The sequence below is a fragment of the Oreochromis niloticus genome, linkage group LG12, assembly GCF_001858045.2.
Source record: "Oreochromis niloticus isolate F11D_XX linkage group LG12, O_niloticus_UMD_NMBU, whole genome shotgun sequence".
NCBI classification, from domain to species: domain Eukaryota; kingdom Metazoa; phylum Chordata; class Actinopteri; order Cichliformes; family Cichlidae; genus Oreochromis; species Oreochromis niloticus.
Genome location: NC_031977.2, coordinates 8150071 through 8173591, shown reverse-complemented (window position 1 = coordinate 8173591; position 23521 = coordinate 8150071). Strand labels below are relative to the sequence as shown.

At 40.2% G+C, this 23521-nt stretch overlaps 1 protein-coding gene across 11 annotated transcripts in view; it reads left to right on the top strand.

Annotated features, from left to right (window-relative positions):
• arvcfb (ARVCF delta catenin family member b) overlaps positions 1–23521 on the top strand; it is a 255585-nt gene that overhangs the window by 80180 nt on the left and 151884 nt on the right. For 8 of the 11 annotated variants that reach the window (XM_025896848.1, XM_005472989.4, XM_005472985.4 and 5 more), the window contains exons 3-5: positions 15767–15862; positions 21976–22067; positions 23083–23302. In XM_025896848.1, coding sequence (XP_025752633.1) covers positions 23111–23302 — 192 coding nt within the window. In that variant the 5' untranslated portion in view covers positions 15767–15862; positions 21976–22067; positions 23083–23110. Of the gene's footprint in view, positions 1–15766; positions 15863–21975; positions 22068–23082; positions 23303–23521 lie in introns of those variants that run through there. The other 3 variants (XM_025896846.1, XM_005472992.4, XM_019365892.1) reach the window with 3 other exon arrangements.

The following is a 23521-nucleotide window of genomic DNA, read 5'->3' as shown; positions in this document are numbered from 1 at the left end:
TATGAAACATAATCTAGCCTGTGCATTTCAACCGAAAGTTATTTGGCAAAAAATACAAGCGCATCCAGATTGAGCACCCCACCCCACATCTTCAGCTTTGAAGACGATTCATAAAACATTGTGGGTAATATAAAGTTTATACTAATTTTCACATTTGGTGTGACCTTTACCTTGACTCAGTTTTCACTAAAATTAAATCAGTGTGAGCTGTAATTGGTATCTACAATCACACAAAATTTGAAAATGATATCTTGAAAACTGTCAACACTAGACTGCTAACAAACAGACACGATTACATATTCTTTCTCCTTGGCAGGAGAATAAATAACATGGAATTGCTTTGTTTTTTCCCTGACGATGAACCAAGGATCATCTGGTAAACCTTGTATGCCTTTGGGTGAAACAGCCATAATATGAACAAAGTTACATATGAACAAAGTTACCCATACACCTTGAGTTACCTCAAAGAGTGAAAAGAGTTCAGTTCTATTGCAGATAAAGGAAAACAGTCTCACTTATTCTTGTTCTTTCAGCCTTTTTTACTATCAAGCAATCTACAGATGTAGGTCAAAATGCTGTTTGAATGAATCCCGACTGCACAGGATATATATTTGTGCCTTTATCGATCCTTGTGTTACACAGGCCAGCAGTTCTTTGAAATGCTTGTACTGCACCTGTTAAACATAAGAACAGCAGAGTTCTTAACTGTGCTTGAAGTCTTAATTCAGAGCCTGGTTACTCATGTAACAAAGTAACCTCGATGACCTCGGTTTGCATATCTTTTTAATTTGTTCAGTCAGAGAGTTACATCACAAAACTTAGCCTCTTGCAGGGTCACTGTGTGTGTCTGTGTGTGTGTTTGTTGCCAGGGCTCCAGCACTGTCTCCTCAAAAAGAGCAGTTGCACATTTTATCCCAGGAGGGGGCAATGCTCCGACCCCAGAGGGGAGCTAAGGTAGTGCAGGGTCAATGGAGATGTAACACCCCAGCTGCACAATCTGACAGACCTAATGCAGCTATTTGTAATGGGATTCTTCCCCTTCAGCTCCAGCCCTGTTATCAGTGGCCAAGCAAGCTTGCTGCAGCGGGGCTGAGGCCAGCTCATCAGTGCATCGCTCTCCCAGTGTCGTCTGGATGCTAAACAAATGATCACATTAGGCTGAGCCAACTGCAGCTGTGCCGGTGAGGCTTTTTTGTTGGGAGACCAAATCGATTTTTACTTTTTAACATTTTAACGCAGCTGTGAGTGAATGACACCACACTGATGTAATCAGGTAAGGCTAAAGCGGTATACAAAAGGCAGAGGTTTTCCTTTTCGCAGATTCAAAGCGAATTTTTATAAAGCCGTCATCGGTAGCACACAGGAAATATCAGCAAACAAGAGAAACTTTGAAGAAAGAAGAAAATAAATCCAGCAAGAGAAGCATTTATCATTAGCAGCTTTAAATCATCCTTAAAGCTGATACGTCCTCTGACACCCCTGGTATTATAAGCAGATGCTTTCTGACACGCTAATCTGACAGCTTTAAATAAAACACCTGTCCAGTTATTGTCTTTCCTTTTAGAAGCAACTCTCTGTGTGTGGATTTTATGGTCCATGGACTAAACAGTAGCTGCAACACTAAACTGGTTTGACGCTGAATCCCCATATAGCCATTTGGCGAAGCTTTAAACTACCATTATAAACTTTATGTGTTAACTGTGTGTGTTTGGAAAGCTGTCAATTTGCAACTCGAGCGGCATTATTGTTTATTTAGAGTTTTTTGGAGGGTTTTGGTTTTTTGTTTTTTGTTTTGGTCACCTGGCAAATTCCACATCCAGCTTTATTCCACCAACCCCTGTGGCTCTTTTTGCTGCTAAATTGTCCACTATATTCACCTGCTAATTGTTAACTTTCCATTTGCTGCTGGGCAGGTTGTGTGCAGTGGGTAGAATGTTTATCAGAGATTTTTCACGGAAAATGATCTGCCTGCTGTGACTGGAAAGGGAATGGATGAGAACAATGGGAGTGAAAGAAAACAGGAAAGTCAGCTGTGGTGCTGTACCAGCAACAATTTTCACATTACGCATACTAATTTCTTTTTTTAATATAAAAATGGATTAGAGCGCCTTTAAGCATATAAACACAAATATACTCTTTTGTAGACTTTTTTTAAAGACACCAAAGCTTTGTTTACTTTATCTTCCTTCCCTGCACTGCCTGTACTGACCTACAGAAAGGTCACTCCGCTCACACTGTAGTCATAAACTCATTTTCAAATCAAATTAAAGTTTAAAAGATTAATAGCCCTCGTGCTCTAAAGGACTTTTTCCCCAAGTTTATAATCAGATAGGAAATTGCTTTATTATATCTGAAATGCTTAGCAAGAATGATGTACATCAACTCTCATTTACATGCCAATTCTGATAATCATAGTGTGTAGCTCTTTTTTTTTTCATGTTAAGTCCGTGCCCACCTTCACAAGGTTTTGGTTGTGAAAATTGGAGCTCCCGTAGTAAGCTTCCTGCTCCATCCCATTGCAGCTGGAAAAGCCATTTTTAATCACCCAGATAGTGCTGATAGATTCTTCTGGGCTTTGCACAGATTAAGAGAGCATTACCTAAAAATGAGGGTGAGAAAATCGTCTTTGGTCCTTTAAATACTCACCAGAGAACCGCAATATTACAGCCTTTTATTTTGGTCATTTTTTGGCCAGTGTTTATCCATGGTTAGCTAGGAAACCCCGCCCCCACCCCTAATGTACACTGATACCTTTACGTAAACTGATACATGGGAAGTGCTTTGGAGAAAGCACTCGGTTGAGGTTTGGTGCCTTGCTCAAAGGAGACAGCAGAGGGTTGCAATAACAAACTGCGCTCTCTGAGCATATCAGATACTAGGATACAGTCTTTGATCATCCACCCTGACAAATTCCCTCAGAAGGATTCACTTGTTTTTTGGACTTTTTCGGGGGGGCGTTTCGGTTTGTATTTGTAGACGACTGTTGCGTTTAGGAGGAATTTCTGTCACGCACAGATGCTGAAGTTTTTGACAGATTGTTCCAGGTTTTTCCCGTCAATGTCAGCAAAAATTAAGGCTGCCTGCCTCTGCCCCTTTGTCTCCTGCTCTTATTGACATCTCCTCGTGCCCCCCCCTCTATAATCATCAGTTGTTTGTCAGCGCTGATGTGTGTATGTCACATAATGACTGTTGCACAGCAGCAGGACAGCTTTTTCTTCCAGCCAGAAAAAAGCTGCAAACACCAGCCAAAAAGCACAACAAAGAAAGGATGCAAATCTTAACAAAGGGCATTTTTTATGGATTCCTCATTCTGACTCTGGTAATCACTGTCAACAATAGGCTTTTTGTAAACAAAATGCCCGGTGGTAGCTCTTCAGAGAAGGATGTCTATTTTTCCAGAATAGTTAATGATTCATTTGGGTAAACAAGGATTTAATTGTCTCTCTCTGGTAAGGCCTGTGTTCAATGCCCTGACATCTGATGCTAAATTATAGCTGTAAAACTCTGGCCAGTGTTGAGCTGCTTTTTAGAGCCAAGCTGGCATAGACTGTGGGACCTGTTCAATTAAGAAGTGCGCCACAGAGAGGTAAGGCAAAAGGGTCACATTGATCTTAGGAGAGAAAAACGTGTGGCAAACAATATTGACTATAATTTTGATTTCTTAGCTGAAATACGAGGAATAAATGGCAGTATTTACTCAGAAATACTCCGAAAAGAAGAATCAAAGATGTTTTTATTCAAGGAAAACTTGAATCACTTTCATTTGACAGCAGTGACATTTGGATGCAGCTGAATCTAGGTTGGATTGATTTGAGGTACAAGTCTGCAAACACCATCAAATGTAAGAACTGAGTTGTTGCAGGGTTTTTGTTTTTTCCTATTGGTGTGAGGCTTTTTCAGGAAGGAGCAGAGCAGGATGGTGCTGAACAGGCAGTAGTGTTGGATTGAGGCTCCCTGTCTAGCCCGGTGACGGCTCAGAGACAGTTTGGATTACCCTGCCATTGGTGCCACTGCCCCAGCTTGCACATTGTGAAAGAATATCGATACATTATGAATCCTTTAGCTCTTTGTACAAGTTTCATCCCCCCCACATCACCTTCCACCTTTCTCCAAACTGAGTGCAGCTTTCAGTATTGCTGATTCATAGACGCTTTGAGGCAAAAGACTGTGCAGTGAGACTGACAGTAACAGCACAAGTGAAGCAGGCTGAGGAGAGGGTGGGCAACAGGAATTCTTTAGCTCCGAGCTCAGTCTGCAGTATTTCCATTTAATGCTGCATTATACTTCTGCCACACAGGACTTGAGCCAAATTTTACTGTATTCTTTTTTCGGCGAGTTTGTTTGTTCCCATGGTTACTATTTTATTTTTTTTCTTTATAATCCTACATAAGAAAGATTGAAAAAGATCACGCAAAATTAAAACATGTGTGGTCCCTGCAGTTTTAGCTTGTTAACTTTTGCAAAGAAGTGATGCCTTGTTTGGGCCGCTTGTCACATTTTAAATGTCCGCGAAACGTCTAATTCCTAACATTAATGATGGATGATCCATTATTTGGTACTGAATGAAGAAGTTTCTTGGTCTACTTGTTGTGACATGTGAGCTAGCTATGATACTAGTTGAACCCAGCAATAAAATGCAAAGTAAAAGCAAATCAAGCACTCCGTAAATCACTGCCTGACAACGTGTCTGCACCACCAGTCACAGCTGTTTCCTGACCTGACATTTCCTGGATGTAGTCTGAACAAGTAACACTACATTAAAAGACCAAATATACAAGAGATAATAGACTGTTGAAACAAAAGTTAAATATATGGCACAGCAGAAGATGAAGAGCATTTGCTACTTTTTCTAGAAGCAGATCATCATCCATTGGAAATACTTCAGTCGTATCAGGATTTAGTGCAAATGATGTTATCCAAGAACAGAGACCAAGAACAAATCATATGCAAGAGCACTGTAGAGCTGTGTCTGCACCACAAAGAAGCACAAGTAACGTATTCAATCACCTGAAAACACACCGTTAGCTGCACTACAAAGAAGGCCAAGACAAACTGTGCAACGGCTGCTATTGTCTTGTGTCAACTCAAACATCTATGAAAGTGAAGCTGTACTTGTGATACATGTTTTACTAATCTATGTTAATGTGTTATTGTAGGTTTTACCTTAAAATATAAAGCACCTTGAGGCGACTGTTGTTGTGATTTGGTGCTGTATAAATAAAATTGAATGGAATTAATCTTCACAGAGGAAATCAACATTTCACATTAATGTTAAACTATTTTAAAAAGCACCACAGTTGCCTGACATTAGTAACGTATTAAAAAAATCAGCATATGGGCTATATGGAGTGGGTATTTATTTAATATTTTGCACGAAACAAAACATTTTCATAAGATATAAGACATAAGATAAAAATTTCTAAAGCTCGCATTAACTACTGACCTCATTTCTGGCGTGCAACCTAAAAACCTGTTCTTCCTAAAAATGATTAATTACCAGGTTTTAGGACTTATTCTTTACGAGCACAGTTATCAGTAATATTATCAAAGAAGGGTTCTTCTCTGAAGTGTATGACTTTACAGTCTATTCATAAGGACCCACAGTACTTTAACAGTTTATAGAATATTTTAGAGTATTAATAAAAGCTTTGATTTTTCTAAATGTTAAAAAGAGTATTATTGTTACTGTTTTGGGGTTGAGCATGCAATCCACATGCTGCAAAGTGAACGCAGAGTCCTGGGTGTGAATCTCAAGGCCATTTACTTTGTAGCTTCTCCCAGGTTTAAAAGAAATAAACACAATTTCTTGTAAGGAGCAAGAGGTTCACAACAGACTGCAACAGATTTGGGTTTTTTTGCTCATTTGTCACATTTAAGTCACAAATTAACACAAATTGCCAACTTGACTCTAGTTAATCACAAACTGATAGCAGACTGACTCCAGGTTATTGTAATTTTTTCCCACCTTGATCCACCAAAGTTGTTTTACGACAAAGTGTGTAATAGACACACATGCAGAAGTTGCAATAGCAGCAGAGGGAGATATTTTATTTCAAGCCAACATGAAAATAATCACGGGAATGTGTTTAAACAGACATTATTAACACATTTACAGGTTAACCGTTTCTGGTGATTAAGGACCCTGAAATATACTTCATACGTTTTTAGCTCTCTACTGACTTTGTAGCTTCAAATATATTATCTCCCACTGCTGGTAGAGCAACTTCTGCTTGCAGTAATGCAATTTCTGCATGCGTGGACATTTCACACTTTGCCTCTCCAAAACGTGAAATGTAATAGACACTGTTGTGCCTATTAAACGTTTTGCTGTGATACTGGGTTGCAAGTGGTTGCAGAAGAGGCGCCCCGTCTTCAAAACAAAAATTTCAAAAGTCAACAAGGCTGCAAGATCATTGCACATAGTTGTAATAATTTCGGTTGTGTCAGTAGTTTTTGTTGCTTTAATATTAATACTTTATTATTCACTTATCAGCAGTTTAACTATGCACTTATTAACTATTAATCATGTTTTTTCCCAGCTTAACTATGTGAAATGAACTATATTTTGTAAAGGTTGATAAATGTAAAAAAAAAAGCATACATGTAATCTCTTACTATTGTCTTTTTTTACTTAAACAGTAATTGCTTGTAACTATAAATTCATTTGTCTTTGAAATTCATTTAGTCATGTTGATAGTCAGAGTTTTGTCTTGTGAGCCTTCAGTGGACTAAACTGTCATTAAAGTAGTTTAGACTTGATTCACTTCATCTGGCTAGAGTGAAATACTGCATACACAATCATTAAGCATTAATAACAATCTAATAATGCAATGTCTATATAGTTTCCTATTACATTTTTTCTCCACATGGGTCCAACTGAAAATAATATAAAATGAAAAGAAGTGAGAATTGAAATCTATTATATGGTAGCAGCCATTTCCCTTTTAGCTCTTTTTCTTAGATGAGAACTGCTGCAGTGAATTACAGCTCCCAGAAAATGGAAATATGCAGAACAAATAATTGAATCTGAGACTTTGTGGACACAAGTCTGAAAATCTCATGACTGGATTTTTCATTTTCAGGAATGAAAGGTGGCTGGTGCTTTGCAGTGTAATCGTATATGACCAAAAGGAAACTTGGACCCACGTGAGATTATGTAGCCATTGCGTTGATGTGTTTTTTAGTCTTCATTCACTTCGGCTGAATCATCTTTACCTGCCAAATTCAGGAAATTGTGTTGTACATATGTGTTTCTAAAAATAGCTGCTTCATTCAACCAGGAATATGATGGTGGTCGGTTCCATTTAGATTTCCTCCCACAGGGTGCTGTCCTTTCAGCGGCTGAATTGTATCATAGCTTCTGATGTAGATATATTTTGAGATGGACACTGTGCAAAATTTTTGAGCCAACCCTCACTTCTTTGTGTTTGCTAAGAAACAGAGTTTTTACAATTCTAATGAGCTGGAAATTCAATATTTGGTATGACTGCCTCTACTGTTTAACACATCATGAACTCTCTTAGCCAAGCTTGATTTAAGCAGTGTTCAGGAATAAATCTCCAGGCTTCTAGAAGGACTTTCCAAAGCTTTTCATTGGATGTTGGCTGCCTTTTATTTGATGATCCCTCGCTCCTTCATTAATGTTCAGCTCCATGCTCTGGGGAGGCCAATCCATGACTGATAGTGCCAATTGTGCCAATTATATTTCCAGATGGCATTGCATGGTTGATCAAAATCTGATTGTACTTTTGCACCATTTCAACAAGATCCCCAGCACCACTGGCTAATAAGCAGCCCCAAAACATGACAGACCCTCCACCGTGTTTTACAGATGTAGACACGCACTGTTGTGTCTCTCTCCTGGCCTCGTCTGTACATATATTTCCAGTCCAGTTCTTGTATAATTTGGGATACCTCAATCTTTTCTCCCTGTTTCCCCTCCTTAAGAATGGCTTCTTGACAGCCACCCTTCCACTGATTTACAAAAAAGTATTGCTCTTTGGAAGCAAAGTATAAAGAAATTAGAGGTGACTCAAGACTTTTGCACAGTACTTTCTTTTTTGGATAACAAACGTTCACAATGGAAGAGGTCTCTGCCGCTGCTGTGGCACCCGTACTGACCCTTCAGGTACACTCCAAACTGTCACATGCACACACACAAACAAAACCATATCCAGTTTCAAGCCCCACTTCACATGAATGGCTGTGTTGTTCTGGTGTTTTTCACCAGTTAGCTGCAATTAGACTTTGGATTGTCAACAATTAATCATTTGTTCTTCCCTGGAGTTTTTATCCATTTTCCACTGCTAACAATATGTCCTTCTTAATTACACCGTAATCAGTATAAACAGAGTGTTTATTTTTGTGTAATGAACTGTAACTCATTAAAAAAAAGGGGCTGCATCACAGTCACCTTTAATTCAAGGTTGTTCAATGCATCATTTAAACCAACCGGAGCACAAACTGGGTGAATTTTCAGTCTTTTTTATCAAACATTTTAGACTGACGTCAATTTCAACAGCATAAAGTCTTTCTATATATGATTTTTTTTATCCTGTCACCCTGGTGCTATTTGAACAAATGGCTGTAAATTAAAGTAGTAACTTAATTCATTTTTGTACATTCTGATCGGGATACCTCATAGTTTACCCACTTTCTCTTTGTGTTTGGTAATAAGAGTGTGACTGGCTTAGTGTGATGGCTTGTATTCTCATTTCTGCTGCAAAAATAAGCAGAACGGTGTTTGATTTTTGTCACAGCTTTGACGCCCTCCAGCATACACCTGCCTCCCGCCCTCCCACTTCTCATTTTCTGACACCCCAGATAACGTCGTCTGCTGTCTTTGCATATGCTGACAAGAGGAGAGTGTTTCGCCAGGCTGCGGTGGTACACATTACATAACTGACAAAGGCAGGGTTGAGGCTGCCTGTCATGGGCAAATCCTCAATAGGTTGTTTGAGTGAAAAAAGCAGTTAAATACAAAAAGACACAAAAAAATCCTTCCTTGGCAGCACTGTTGTTCGATGAGGGAGGCTGATCCTCCATATGCCTTATGTGATGCTGAAGGTGATGTGGTTGAATTCACAATCACGCTCTCTGGAGCACACAGACACACACACACTGTAAGAATTCCATAAATCCATAGTCTGTGCTTTATTCAGTCGTCACCTGAGTGTTATCATTCGATCTTACTAAGACTGAGATTATTTGATATGTGACGGCGTTATCATTCGAGGGCTTTACGTTACCGATTATTCATCAATCTGTGACAGCGTTTTTAGCGCGTTACTGCCATTAATCATTTAGAAGGAGACGTTGTCAGCTTCTTTTTTTATTACCAAGGCTGGATGACATCATTTTACTCCACTGACAACAGCTGAGTATTATGTTCTTGAAAACGGTGATGAATGATTTCCCGTCTTCGCAGACAGTAATCACAGATAGATAGATTTACTTTCACTCCCTGTGATAATAGTATATCCATTTCGGTCTACAGAAGTTTCTGCTAACCTCATCTGCCACATCTAATACTGAAATTCTGTCCCTGAGTTGGCAAAGTAAAACCGTGTGTCACAGGAGAGTGGACTCGAGGAGCAAAAATGGATCTGGTAACAGATTTCGTGCTGTGCCAAAGGCCCAGAACCCATCAGTGCTGAGTTTGGTGTTAACACATGCAGAGACAAGAAGTAGTACATTTTAGGATATTGCTTTTACAACTCACTTTGGATCCAGCCAACTTGGTCAGGAATGTATTAGCCGAAATAGCCAGCATTACAGCCATATTCTGTATAAATATGACCTAAATATCATTCGATTTTCCCACAAATCTTAAAAGTACATAGAAAGTAAAGAGAAGACAGTTATATAAATGAAACAATTTCTTACTTTTAATCACAGATTCATGAGTGACAGAGGTATGTAGATATGTGACTTTAGCATACTGGCTCAGTTTTGCTGCAGTAACTGCAAAGAAATGGCTCCAGGTATTTCCACATTTCTTTTGGCCTAAGGTCCGGACTTTGGCTTGGTCATAACTTTCTCAGGATATTGTGTTCGCAGAAAGATTTCCAGGGATTTTTCTTTAGAATTTGCTTGCATAATTCAGAATTCATTGCTCCATCGATGATAACAAGGCATCCTGGCTCAGACGCAACAAAAACAGGCCCAAACAATGCTGCTAATACCGTCATGTTTCATAGATGAGACAGGGTTGCTATACTGAAGGCCAGTATTTTTTGTAGTATTCAAGTGCAGCATTTTGCTTTCTCCAAACAGCAGACTTCTCCTTTAAACTAAAAACGTATTTTCCGGTCTCATCCTCCCCCAAAACATTGTTACAGTTACCTTTTGAGATATTCATGTGATCTTTAGCAAGAGTCCTTTGTTCCAGTGGCCTTCTCCCTGCAGCCCTGCCATTTACACCATTATTGTTGAGCGCTCTCCTGATGGAGAGCAGCCTTTAGTTACTTAAACAGCATGCCCGGTGTCACCCGATTATCGCTTTGTTGATTGAAACTGTGTGACTCTTATTTCACCTCCATATTGATCACTGATCCTTGAGGTTCACATGTTGAACCCACATGCTGTGTATTGAAGAAACATTTGGTTTCCTCATGAGCACCGTGATATGATCTCAATCCATACAGTGCCGACTTTTGTTTGGCTGGTTCTGGGATAAATAATGCCAATGTCAATAATCTTGTGTCTGCTACTATCACAAGGTCAGTGGATGCAAAGGGGAACTCAAACATGAAGCTGTGATGTAACAAACCTAAATGATGGCTTCATTCTCACAGTCTACTTGTAATAAATGTGTAACAAATTCAGCTGCTAAAATGTACAAGAAAGACCTGTAAATCTGTTCGCAGTCCAAATAACAAACAAGCCAGGCAGTTTCTCCTCCTTCTCTCTGTGCACCTTTCAAACTCCTCAGCGAGCTCTGTTACACTGTTTTGGCAGGAACTCTTTCTCTCTGTGCCTGGATTTTTCTCTTTTTTTTGATCACTTGTTCTTAGTTAACATCTTGAGAGGCATTTAGTTCTGATGAGGTGGAATATTTTCTTTCTGCCTTAAATTAAAGCAGTGTTAGCCAAGGTCAGCTCTTCATGATGAGTCTTGAAACCTGAGCTTCTCCTCTTTTCCTTGTGAGCCGAGCCTCTCCGTTTGTCTGGACTAACAATGACGCTCTGTAGTTTCCTTGTGTAGCTGCTGCACTTTACAAACACATTCTGCACACAGGGGGAGCATTTACAGTACAATGTGTCTTAGCTCTGCTTTCAGCTGCGCAGTTACCTTGAAATGCAGAGCTGTCAGGGGATTCTGTCTTAGAACAGCACGTTCCAAACAAGCTCCAATAAGGTGCAAGTTTCTTTCTTTCTTTTTAATCTATGAGAAGACAGAGAAGGCTATTTGAGTCATATGTAAACTCGAGGCATAACAATATTCCTCTCAGTGGCTTTAGCTGCTGTGTCCACATAATAAAGTTTGTTTTTCTGTTGGTGCAGTCTGTCTTCCTTATAGCTCTCTGGACTAATATGCTGTGCTGTTTTCGGGTGGGTTTCCTGTTAGAGCACCAGATAGTTAGAGTTTGAAAAGTGCTTTGTTAGGGTTAGGTTAAGTTTCTTTGAGTGTGAGGTTAGTTATTTCAGCCTCCAGAGTATATCTCAGCTGTTGTATCTATGTGTTGTAAAATGCTATAATGCTGTTAACACACGCCAAATAACACCCTGCAATATAGCGTGCTGTCTTCTGAATCATTATCATAAAATGCATGAGGTTTTGTACCTTAATCTCCGACAACCTGTTTTATAATATAAGTTATACATTGCGTTGGAACGTAACCCCAATGCATATTAATCCTCTTCAATTTATATTTTAGCATTTACGTTTCGCGTTGCATTTACATATTTGCCCAAACAATTAGTCAGATTGCTCAGATGCAATCACAAGTAACCTTCGTATGCACCTCCAGTTCTTCTGTTCGAGTGCAAAGAGGCGCTGACAGCTGAAGAAAGGCCTTGATCATTGTAGCATTCCCCAGACAGTCAGACCTTCACTCAGTCAGTCAGTCAGCTCACTAGCTAACCCTCACTCAGCATTCATTATTAATCACAGAATTACACTGGGGCGCTCTGTGGGTTGAAGGGGGACAAGTCGTGATAGAATATGCAATTGTCTGCATAATACACAGCAGGCGAGGTATCAGGCGCTGATATGAAGCACAAATATTGCATGAGATTTCTGCACTTATTACTGTCAAATGATGGCGGCGGCGTCAGGGGCAACGGCGAAGACTGTGAGCACGATCCACAGAACCAAGACCAGTGTAAATAAAATCTGATTGGATGGGGATATTGTGTGTATAAAAATCAGCTTGAGGCATGCAGTGATTTGCCCACACAGAAAACTTTGTTGAACCCACTAGCTTACAAAAACGTGTTCTTGTCCACTCGTATTCCTCCGTGCTGCCCAGTGATGGACGTTGAAGCATTATGACCTCCGAAGCTTGAGCAATATGTTAGAATTGGCAATTTACCAACACCTCTTTAGCTACAGGAAGCTTTGCTGCCAAGTGAATAGTCACAGTCTCCCACTGATAACCTCTGGTCAGCTCCACAGAATTGTGTGGGAGGTAAGCACCATTAGCTGGGATGAGACAGGAGTGTCATTCATTCATTCATCACAAATGACTGTTGATCTTTTCATTCCCAAACCGGCTTGTTGTTCCGCTGGCCTGCCACTTACAAGAGCATTGCATCACTTTAAATAGAATCAAATGCGTATGAATCAAAAGGAAACTCTGAGCCGTGGCTGTGTGTTGACATAATCTCGATTCAAGAGCGATGTAAGGCCTCCTCTAGAATCCGACGAGACACAGAAAGAGAGAGAGAGACAGCGACGAGGTGAGAACTAATGCGGCCGGGTTTAGCTTCGTCTTTGATGTTTGTACCAGCAATCCAAGGTGCTCAGAGCCTATCTGTCCTTGAAGTGAACACACCCAGGAATCCCTGGAGAGGAGGAAGATATTCTAATCACAGAAAAAACTAAAACCTAGAGAGGAAAGTTTACTTCCCCCCCCATCATAGTTAATGAAACATTGCGTGCCATCACTACTCACGATGCATATTTGGCCTGGAGTTAGAGCGGCATCTGGAAATACTTAACATGGCGAGCGCAGTAGTTCATGTAGCAGATTTTGACCATGAGTTCATGCAGACTTTAGGTGGTTATATTCGCTAAATTGTCCAAAAAAGAAGTCTTTAAAATTCAGGTGATGTGGGACAATTTTTTTCTCCTTTCACGCTTCATCTACTTCACAGACAAGTAACTCTTTTGAAATGTGTTGTTTTTTTAAAAAAAAATCAAAAATCAGTCAGAATCCCACTTGTATCTGTGCCTAGCTGCTATTTAATATTTTAGGTGAACTACTGATGAACTCAATTTAGAAACTGTGTTTATTTGAGTGCACTTGAGTGCAGTGTTTCTTGATATGAGGCAATTTTTAAGGAACCATTACATCCTACTAAAACCATAGCCCTGAAATGAAAGTTGGCCTGCAAGGAAGTGTGTATACGCTCGTGTTTGATTTCATCATCAGTGACATCTTCAAGGGTCTAGTCAATCCAGCGGTTTTGCTGCCAGGCTTTTGTTTTCTCAGCCATCAAAGGAAGAAGAGCCTCTGGACAGGTTTACGTGAATGGCAGAATGATTCATCCCATGGTATGAAGCATCAAAACCAATTTGCACTGCAGTATTGGACACTGGCCTTTTTTCTTTCTTTCTGTCTGTGATGTCTATATTTCGAAGGCGTGACAGTGTGAATATTAAGGTCAGCTTGACATATTGGTTGGTTGAAAGTAGAGAGTGTGTTCCCTCATTATTAAGAATAACATATTCGTCAGAGCGCTGTCTGTCTCCTGTATTTATTTAGGAATAAATCAGCAGGCACAGTTTTTTTCTAGGGGTCTTTCTGGGAGAATATTAGCGTCTGGGAAAATATCAGCATGTTTTCTACCTACTGATATCAACAAAAAAAGAAAATGGCTGTCTAAAAAAAAAGAAATAGAGCACAAGTTCCTCAAAAAAAGAATTATGAACTTTAAAAAATGAAAATTATATTTGTCCATATTCGATGTAGACACACAGAAAGGTCTAGTGGATCTAAAATTAACCTTGTGGTACACTACAAGTGAAAAGCGAGTTAGGGAAGGAAGCATGGCAGCACCTCCTGGGATTGTGCTTTATATGTCTTTGAATAAAAGCTCTATGGCACTACAGTACTGTGCAAAAGTCTTGAGACGCCCCTCATTTTGTATATTTTGCTTCCAAGTAGCCAGATTTCCTTGTCATTTTTAAAGGGGTCTCTAGCAAAAGTTCTTCAGGCTTTCTGAAGATTCTCAGAAGGTTTTTTGAGGGCGACACTGGCATTGGTGACCATTTTTAGGGGAATGTTTTTTCACCAACAAAGCGATTAGCCAAAAACGTGAAAACTATTAGTTAAAATGTGGCGTATTTTGGCATCGTGGGCAGTATGTCCTTAAATTTGTGGAAACTGGATAACAACATGCATCTGGCCCTTCAGCTGATCCATCTACTGTTTGCTGAAGCCTCAATCAGAAATGGTCTCAGTGGAAAGGCGGCTGTCATGAATCTGATCTGGACTGATCAACAGGTCTTATGGATTGATTCCAAATTTGTTACAAATAATTGTCAGTACATATGGAGCAGGTGAGGAGAGAGGTGAGTGTCTGCAGCCATCTTTGAACAACGGTTGAGGCCCTGTCATGGTTTGGGGCTGTATTTCAGTCAGTCTTGTTGGGGATCTTATCAAAATTGATGTAATTACGCAGAAAGGTACGGTCAGATTTTGATCCACCAGCATGGCAATGATTTCAAACACATAGTCACTGCAGTAAAAGCCTACATAGACAGAAAAACACAGAGTGGAGCACAGTCAGTCATGGACTGGCCTCCCCAGAGTCCAGACCTCAATGTTACTAAAGCAGTGCAGGGTCATCTTGACAGAGAACAGAACAAAAGAAAGTCAATGTCCAAAGAAGAGCTTTGAATGTCCTTCACAAGCGCTGGAGAACTATGAAGGGCTCTTAAAAGGAGTTCATGCTGCATTGAAGAATAGGTGGTCATACCAAATATTGACTTCCCATTTATGTATGCACATGTTTCAATAACTCATTGCACTAATTTCCCATTTACCTAGAAAAAAAAAATGTGGTTGTGCAGGAATTTGCATACTAATGCATATCAACAATGCAGTGTCAGCATCTTTTTTTTATTTGTATTGAGTTTTCTCAACATTTTGTGGTCCGTTAGTCAAATTTTAGCTGTGGAAAGGTTTCTTGTTTCTTAGGCATGGTTGTGTTAAAATAGATAGCAGCTGTTGGCCCACAGTACATTTTAAAGACATGATTTGGATAATTTAGTAACTGTGTGCATCGTCCAAAACTTACAAAACGTCCACCTTGGATTACCTTAATCCCCAAAACAACTAAGCACATTTTTAAAAATTAATTTAAACAGTTTGATGACTAAAATCCCACACTGCACCAACAAATAACAAACGTAACCTTATGTGGTGTTCTCATGTCCCTTTAGTTTACAGAGCAATTGAAACTCCTTTATGCAACATCCCCTGACATCTACATGTCACAATAAAGCTTCTCGACTGCGGCTAGCCCCGGCATGTAGTGCAAGGGCCCAATTAGTCCTACTTGCAGCTTTAATTTTTCATGTTGTGTTTAATCCACAGATCTTCCCTGGCAGACTGAACAAACGAGTTGACTCCAACAGAGCTACGCCTCTCTTCAGTCTACTTGTGGTCTGACGGCACTCGCCAACATCAAAGGTAAGCCCCCCTTTCTCTCTACACCTCCTGCTTCCTTTAATCACTTTGTTCAGTTCATCATTGCAGTAATTGCATTTCCTGATTTTTTTTTTTCCCCTTGTCTTGCAAATCCGAGACTTTACTTTCTCTGTTATCGCGCCTCGAAGGAGCTTCCTTTCAACTGGCTTTGTCGCTCAGGTGCCTTATGTGCTTTTTATGTCAATACATTGAGAGGCGTTTTCTCTCCAGTAACTGTGCTCTTATTTCAGCGATCCACGCAGTTAAATCACTGGTGGTAAATGTCAGTAGAAAAGCAATGTTAGCTCTCTGCACAGACTATAGGGTGTTTTAGAGGTGAACAGGAGATGACGTTGTTCTGGTCCAGTTTCTAAAAACAAACCGTGTAATTGAGTATTTGAGGTGTGAGTCAGACATATATAAGTGCAAGACGCAATTCTCAAGTCTCGGTTAAGTTCCACATTGATGTGGTGGAAATAATTAAGTTCATTGCTTCTGCCGAGGCTTTTAAAAGAGCAAATATCAAATATCTTGATCATCAGAAAAGAATGCATTGTAATTATGAATGAATCAGTGCCCGCTGTGATTAAATTAAGACCTAGGCTTTAATTCAGTTTCTCTGATGCCTTGCTGTGGCTTATCTACCTGAGCTCGGGTCACCATATCAAAACCTGTAGACTATGTTACACAATCTTATTCAACAGACTCCCAGTTAATTTGGTTAGGGTGTTATCAGAGTTTCGCTGACTTCTAATGCCAGTCTGTTGCTAACCTCAAACACATAGTGTTTAAGAGGATCTAGTCCCTCTGGATCAATCATAGCATAAAATCAGCTTGCATCACAGTGACTATGCTTAATAAACATTCATGAGGTCTTTGAGTCCACTGGCATTTTTATATAGCTTTATAACAACACAGCAAACAAAGTAATGGCAGCTAGTGGGCTTACAATACAAATGAATGCAGCATTTAAGTTATATTGCATATTGTATCTACATCATGGTAAAAAGAAAAGTACACTCTCTGTCAATTCCAAGGTTTTATATATCAGGTAATAATAAACGATTCTGTAGAATTTACCAGGTCTTAAAATGATGTAAATACAACTTGAGGTGTTTTTTTTTTTTACTATTTATTATATATATTATTTATCAAGTCTTGTGTATTTATTTAACAGTAATGCAGAAGCAGTGTTTGGAAAGCTGACTCTACAATACTTTGGGATAAAGAGGAGTTCATGGTGGACTCAATGCCTGCAAAACAAGCCCAAATCATCACTCTACCACAACCATGCTTGACATTTGATATGGGTTTTTTTTGCAGTGTTTTACCAAATGTAGCACTTTGCTTTATGGCCAAACTTCTCTGGACAGATGAGGTGCCACTTCGCCAGGCTAAACAGTGCTACCATGCTCTTTCTTTTTATCAGACAGACAAGACTTTCTCCTAAAAACTCTTACAAACCAGCCACATTTATTCAGTCTTTTTCCAATTGTAATATTATGAACTTTAACATTTAACTGAAGCCTGTAGAGTGTGAGATATAGCTCTTAGATTTTTTTAAGTATTACATGCGCTGACCTTTGGATGAATTTGCTTGGACATCCACTCCTAGGAAGATAGGTAGCTGTTTTGAATTTTTTTCAGAGGTGAATAATTTTTCTCACTGTGCAGTCTTCTATTTCTTGTGGCTGCTCACTTTTGGACACCACAGCGGATCATCTGCCTCGCTTTGATCCTATCTCTAGCAGCCTCCTCTGTCATAGAAAGCCTCTGCGCGCCCTCCTTCCATATATTCATGACTCTTTTCTTTCTCACTGTAGAATCGTGGAATCTTTTGGAAACAGCCTTATAACCTTTCCCTGTCAGTAGCAAACTCTAAGATCATTGCTGATGTCTTTCCTGCTTGGCATTGTGTTAACACACACCTGAATGCCCAAACCAGCAAACTGGTAAAACCTTTGCTTTTTCTGAGGCGCTCACACTTGCTACTTACTCTCTTAAATCCTATATAAGCAGTAATCGTCTGCTTAGTTTCTTAAGACTGCTTCTGCATTTTAGTATATGTCATGTTTTGTAGTTTGTCTCAGGTTTTATTTGCCATATTTTATAAAGAGGTGTACTTTCTTTTCACCGTGAGGTTACTTTGTATGTAATATGAAGTAAGATTTTCCACATTATACAGGACAGGCAAACACCAACTGAATTTCTTTTCTTCTAGCTGTGAAAATGTTTAGTTATGGAGGCCACACACCTCGCTAAGCTTTGCTTATCCTGGCGTCACTCAACAATGCTCCTGTGGGCATTAGCACTCACTTTAATGTTCCTCAAAGAAATGCGACAGGAATACTAAATCAGAGGGAGGATCAGTCCTGGTGATAGTGCATTTCTTTCTTTTATTTGCTGTTGCATCCCTGTTGGAAGTGTTCAAAGCATCTTTGTGCTGTTAGAATATCACATATGTACTGGAAATGGCAATCATCTTTCAGTAACATGTATTACATGGTCAACCTAGCAATTCACTTTTAAAAAATGCTTTTTTACTTGTTCTTTTCAATAACAAATGTTTGATGAATCCTGTGTCATTTTTTCAAAGACAAAAGGAAACTATAAACTATCACTTCATCACTATAGTATCTGCAATGGCCTGTAAGTCCTACTTCAAGCTGACTTTCATGTTCTTGAGTAGCTCTTGAGCAGCTTATAAAGGCTTCCTGTGGCTGAGCAAAAATATCCAACACAGCAGCTAAGTGTCTGTCATTATGATGAATCACTTAGCTGTCAGTCACACTCCATGAGAGCTTTGACGTATTGGACGTCTTAGCAAAGGGTAAAAAAAAATCTCTTAAATGGCTGAAATTGCTGACTCTGCGATGACACTTTAAGGTGAAGCAATACTACTAATATTTCCAATTTGTCTTCTGACTATATGAAACATCAACAGCAGAAAGAGATTAAAGACTGCACACACACACACACACACACACACACACACACACACACTTGGAGGAGCAGGTGTTTTTAAGTACCCAATTGTGCCGCTGTGAGCTGCATCCTCAGATGTGCATCAGATGGGTTTAGGCAAAGAATTAATTTGAGCTGCCTCTAGAAGGGGTAAATTGGCAGTAAGGGGTGGGGTGGACTGGGGGAACAGCACCACCCACCTAGTCCCTAATCAGGTGAATGTTCCTAACTCAATATCGGGCACCAATGGTCACACTCAATTATCCTCATCCTCTACCTCCCAATCTGTTCCCCCAATTCCCTAATAACCCCCTAACCAACTCCCTCAAGATATGAGGCTTCTGCTCTTGTTGGCCTCCTCAGGAGCGACACATCCACTCAGTTTCTGGTCTCTGATTCTTAAAATTTACCAAAGTCAAAATGAAAACAGTGGATATTTGGGGAATATGTAAAAAGTTTAAAGATTCACACTTAGCATGAATACTGGGAAAAGGCAGTAATAGCTCTGTTGTAAGCTAACCTGATGTGAATCTGAATCTCACAAATTAGCATGCCATATTTTATGTTTTGTCTTCATTTGAAATGTACCATTGATTGAAAATTAGATCATCATAAAACAAACACTGAAAAAAAAAAGCTAAAAACTAATATCACATCATTTGACTCGCCTTAAACTTCCAAAATACCTCCCGGCTGCAAAGCATTAAGGATTTAACACCCAGTCCTCAGTGGAATGACAGGCAAGTTTCCACACTGGCTGTTTCAGATGGTGATACGAGGTAAACTGCTGGTACACAACATCGGCAGCCATAACTCCTGGTGTGTGTCTGTACACAGCACTGCTTTACACCAGAGGAGGAAAAGAAAGGACAGAGATCAAATCTTTGCCGTTCCACCTTTCACTGGTCAGAGCGTTTTTGTAATTTAGGCAGATAACCAGACCGCTGGCGCCTCACTCCTTTAAAGCTGTTCTTGAGAATAACATCAGTTCAAATGTCTGCCAGTTTACTACAGAGAGGGGTTTGATGGCAGAGGGTCTTGTCATTGGAAGATTTGTTTTAGGGGAGTCCAACAGACCTGATGAATAAAGTGCCAGGGATTTATTACAGGATTTTCCAGCAGGCCTTTGAAGTGAGCGACTGCTGCCTCTCATCTACCAATCCACACTCAAAAATGTGGCCGTGTGGATATATTTATTACCGGGCTATTTTTAGAGTGGAGAGTTTTTGCTAAAGCGCGTTCACTGCTGAGGAAAAGCCTTGCAACAGCGCAAGTGAAGCGTCAGCTCTGCACATGGAATATGAGCTTGTTTTCCTTTTAATTAAAGATGTTTACGCCTTAAGAGTAGTGAGATGTAACCCACTTCTCTTTGTGGAATTAATTAAACATTTTTCTTTTTTTTTCTTTCCTTTTTTTTAATATCATCTCTTTGATTAGTTTTCATTCCTTCCACACATAAACTTCATGTAGTGGCACACACAAGTGACACTCCACACCCCTGGAGTTGTATTTTGATATGTTTCCACCACATAAAGTTTGGGAGTAATTAGGGCGTATCTAAGACCATGGCTATGTTTTTATCCCCTCTGACCCAGGCCATTATCAAACATCTGCTGAACCAAAGCCAAAAATAAAAAAAGAGGGCTGTCATGGTGGAAGAGGGGAATTCTTCAGATGCCCCCTCCCTGACCATTCTGGGCTATTTTAAGTATGGCCAGAAGTTGGTGTTTAATGATAAGCTGTGGGGCGTAGCTGACATGCCTGCTATATAATTCCCTTTATGACTCAGGAAGCAATGGTTACATTGCCCCCCTAACCCTCCAGGGGTGAGAATCATTGGAGTCTGTCCGCAAGTATGCCCAATCAACATGGCCTGTGGGACTCTATTTCTGTCACTTATCTCAAGTAGTGGATAACTTTGAAAATAGACAAGGATGCTATTTTTGAGCGCAGTTTTCCATTTCCCAGCCCTGTTTCCATTTTGAAACCTGACCGGCTGATTACCGTAAACTCATACCAGACATAAATATTTTAGGAAGAACAATTCATTTAAAAATAGTAGATTCTCAAGAGTTATAATGAGAGATTTTGTTCCTGTACACGGGAAATGAAACATTTTCTTTTGCTCAGATGGTTGTGGAGTTTAACTTTGGAAGCACATTCTCCTTGGTAGTACTGCAAGAAAGAGCCAGACTCCACTCCAAATAAATAAATGATCAGCATGTAGGAAACTTCAAAGAGGGATTGTATGCTTCAAAGGCCCTTATTGGTGCTCACCAGATCCTATTGTAAAAGAAGGCTCTTTTTATGCACACATGTACACACCCTTTGAAACCCATACATTCTGTTTTGGTATCCAAAGCTGTTTAGGATTCAAATTCTCGCATCTGCATTGGTGAACCCCTGCTGAGCTAGACCGCCTCCTCGAGACGAGATCAGCTAGAAAATATCCAGAATGCTTTGATGTAATGCACCTCCTGACTGAGTGTCAGCTCTTCATTTTTGTAGAGAACCTTCTTGTTTAACCTTCTAGTGTCTGCCACGTCAACCAATATGCAGTATACAGCATATCATGACTTGTAAATGAATGTAAATGTCTTTACTGATGCACACTGAAAAAAATGACAGTTTCTTAACATGGCAGGTCGTTAAAAACGTGACAGTTTCTTGGAAAAATGTCTATATTTTTGTTCATTGGGCAATCCACCCTGGCAAAATTGGAATGTTTTAAATAATTTTTCTTCTTTTAACTGTGTTTTTCTCCCACCACAGACTTTCTCTATCAGTTGCTATTGCACACTAACAATACATTTTCAATTAATCACATTATCACCCTTCACCAGTGAACAGGGGAATCTGGAGGCCCTGGGATAGCTGCCAACTTTGCATGATTAATGTTCCAGCTGTAAAAAATGGAGCTACACTTTGAGTAATGAAGCTTTTTTTAAAATATAAAAAGCATTTTTTATTTTTTAATAAAATGTGGACAAACTTTAATAATATGATGACGCTCCAATACTTGTTTCTTTGAGTTTACTACAAAGTCAGGTAGTTAAAAGACTCGTATGGTGTTTGCTACGGTTCACTTCTGTTTTAATCTCTTCCATTTTCTCTTTTGTCTTCCCTTTATTTCTCTTTCCCGTCTCTCCCAGCTCTCTGTTCCTCTTCCCGTTTCATCCCTCTGCTTCTGTTTTGAGAGAGGGATGTCTCTTTTCTAACACCTCTCAGCCTGCTTATCTACTAGGTCTGTATTACTGTGGGTTTTGTATGTCCAACCACCCATTTGTTATCGTGCCGTCAGCCCCCTCGATATCACACCACCGTCAGTTATGAATATCGGGCTGTGTGTGTGTGTGTGTGTGCCATTGATGTGTGCTGTAGCCTGCTAATGTTATTTGGAAATCCTGATTGTTTATGATAGATGGCGTGTGCGTGCGTGCCTGATACCAGGCCTGGGTGTCCGTTTGGGTGGCTGTGGGAATCTTGCATGTGTTGGATTTGTGCCTGTAACAGCGCCTGTGTGTCAAAATGCATTATGGCTCTCTGCATGACTATATCCAATGACAGCGCCGTTCCTCCACGCTTATGCCTATGACTGTTCATTTGTAGGGCTGAGATCATATCCAGAAAGAAAAGAAAACAAACAAACACAAAAAAACCTTTGCTTTTGTGAGTCTCCACTGTGCTGTTGCATCCCCTTTGTTGTTTTTAGAATTGGTGGATTAGGTGTTTATTTTTCATCCCTGATATTCTTGCAGATCTGCAGTGAATGTTATCTTCGGTGCCAGGATTGTCTTAATTATAAGAAAGGCTCAAACTTCTGAAAGCAAACACATAATTGGCACCCTGCAGTGCATCCTCATTAATGTGTTTGCTGTGCTGGCCTGCAGTATCAGAGACTTTGTAGTCACCCTTTATGAGGAGAATCTGAGCATGTCCCTTCAGGGTGTTGGCTGGAGAAACCTCGGCCAGAGTTAAAAAGATTTGTCGGTAACAGATACACTCTTTGTGTTATAACCCTATTTGCCTTATCCAGTCACCCACCCTAATTGTTCTATTTTCATCTGTCACGGTGGTCTTTGTTAAAGCTTGTGTATCCTATCTTGGCCAGCAAACAAGCCGTTTGTTTGACTTTGATCTGGAGGCATGCGTCAGCCATTTGATGTCACTCATCCAGCCTTTTTTGGGTCTGGGTGTGTTAAATGACCTGGTGCCCCCTCTTCCTCCCCCTTCTCTTCCCTCCCTTCTTGACTTGGAAGATCTGTAAAACCGCAACCGACACTGAACATGGAGGATTATGATGTTCGCTCAGCCGCCAGCATCCTGGCCTCAGTGAAAGAGCAGGAGGCACGTTTCGAGCAGCTGACCCGCGCCCTTGAGGAGGAGCGTCGCAACGTCAACCTACAGCTAGAGCGTGCCAATCTGCCTCCCAACCCCCCCACCAGCCAACCGCTACCATGGCAGCAAGTGGTGATGCAGGTAAATGATGCCAGCACACTGGCCAACCACCCCCCTCCACTCCTTGTCTTTTTCAACCACCAACCTGCGCTATCATGTATCTCCCTCCCTGCATCTCTCTCAAAAAGTGACATTCACCTCTTCTGCTCTCGCCTTCCATCTGAGCGGGCTCATCCCATCACCATGTGTGTTCATGGTCATTGCTTTTCATCATTCGTGGGACCCCCCCGTAATCTCTCT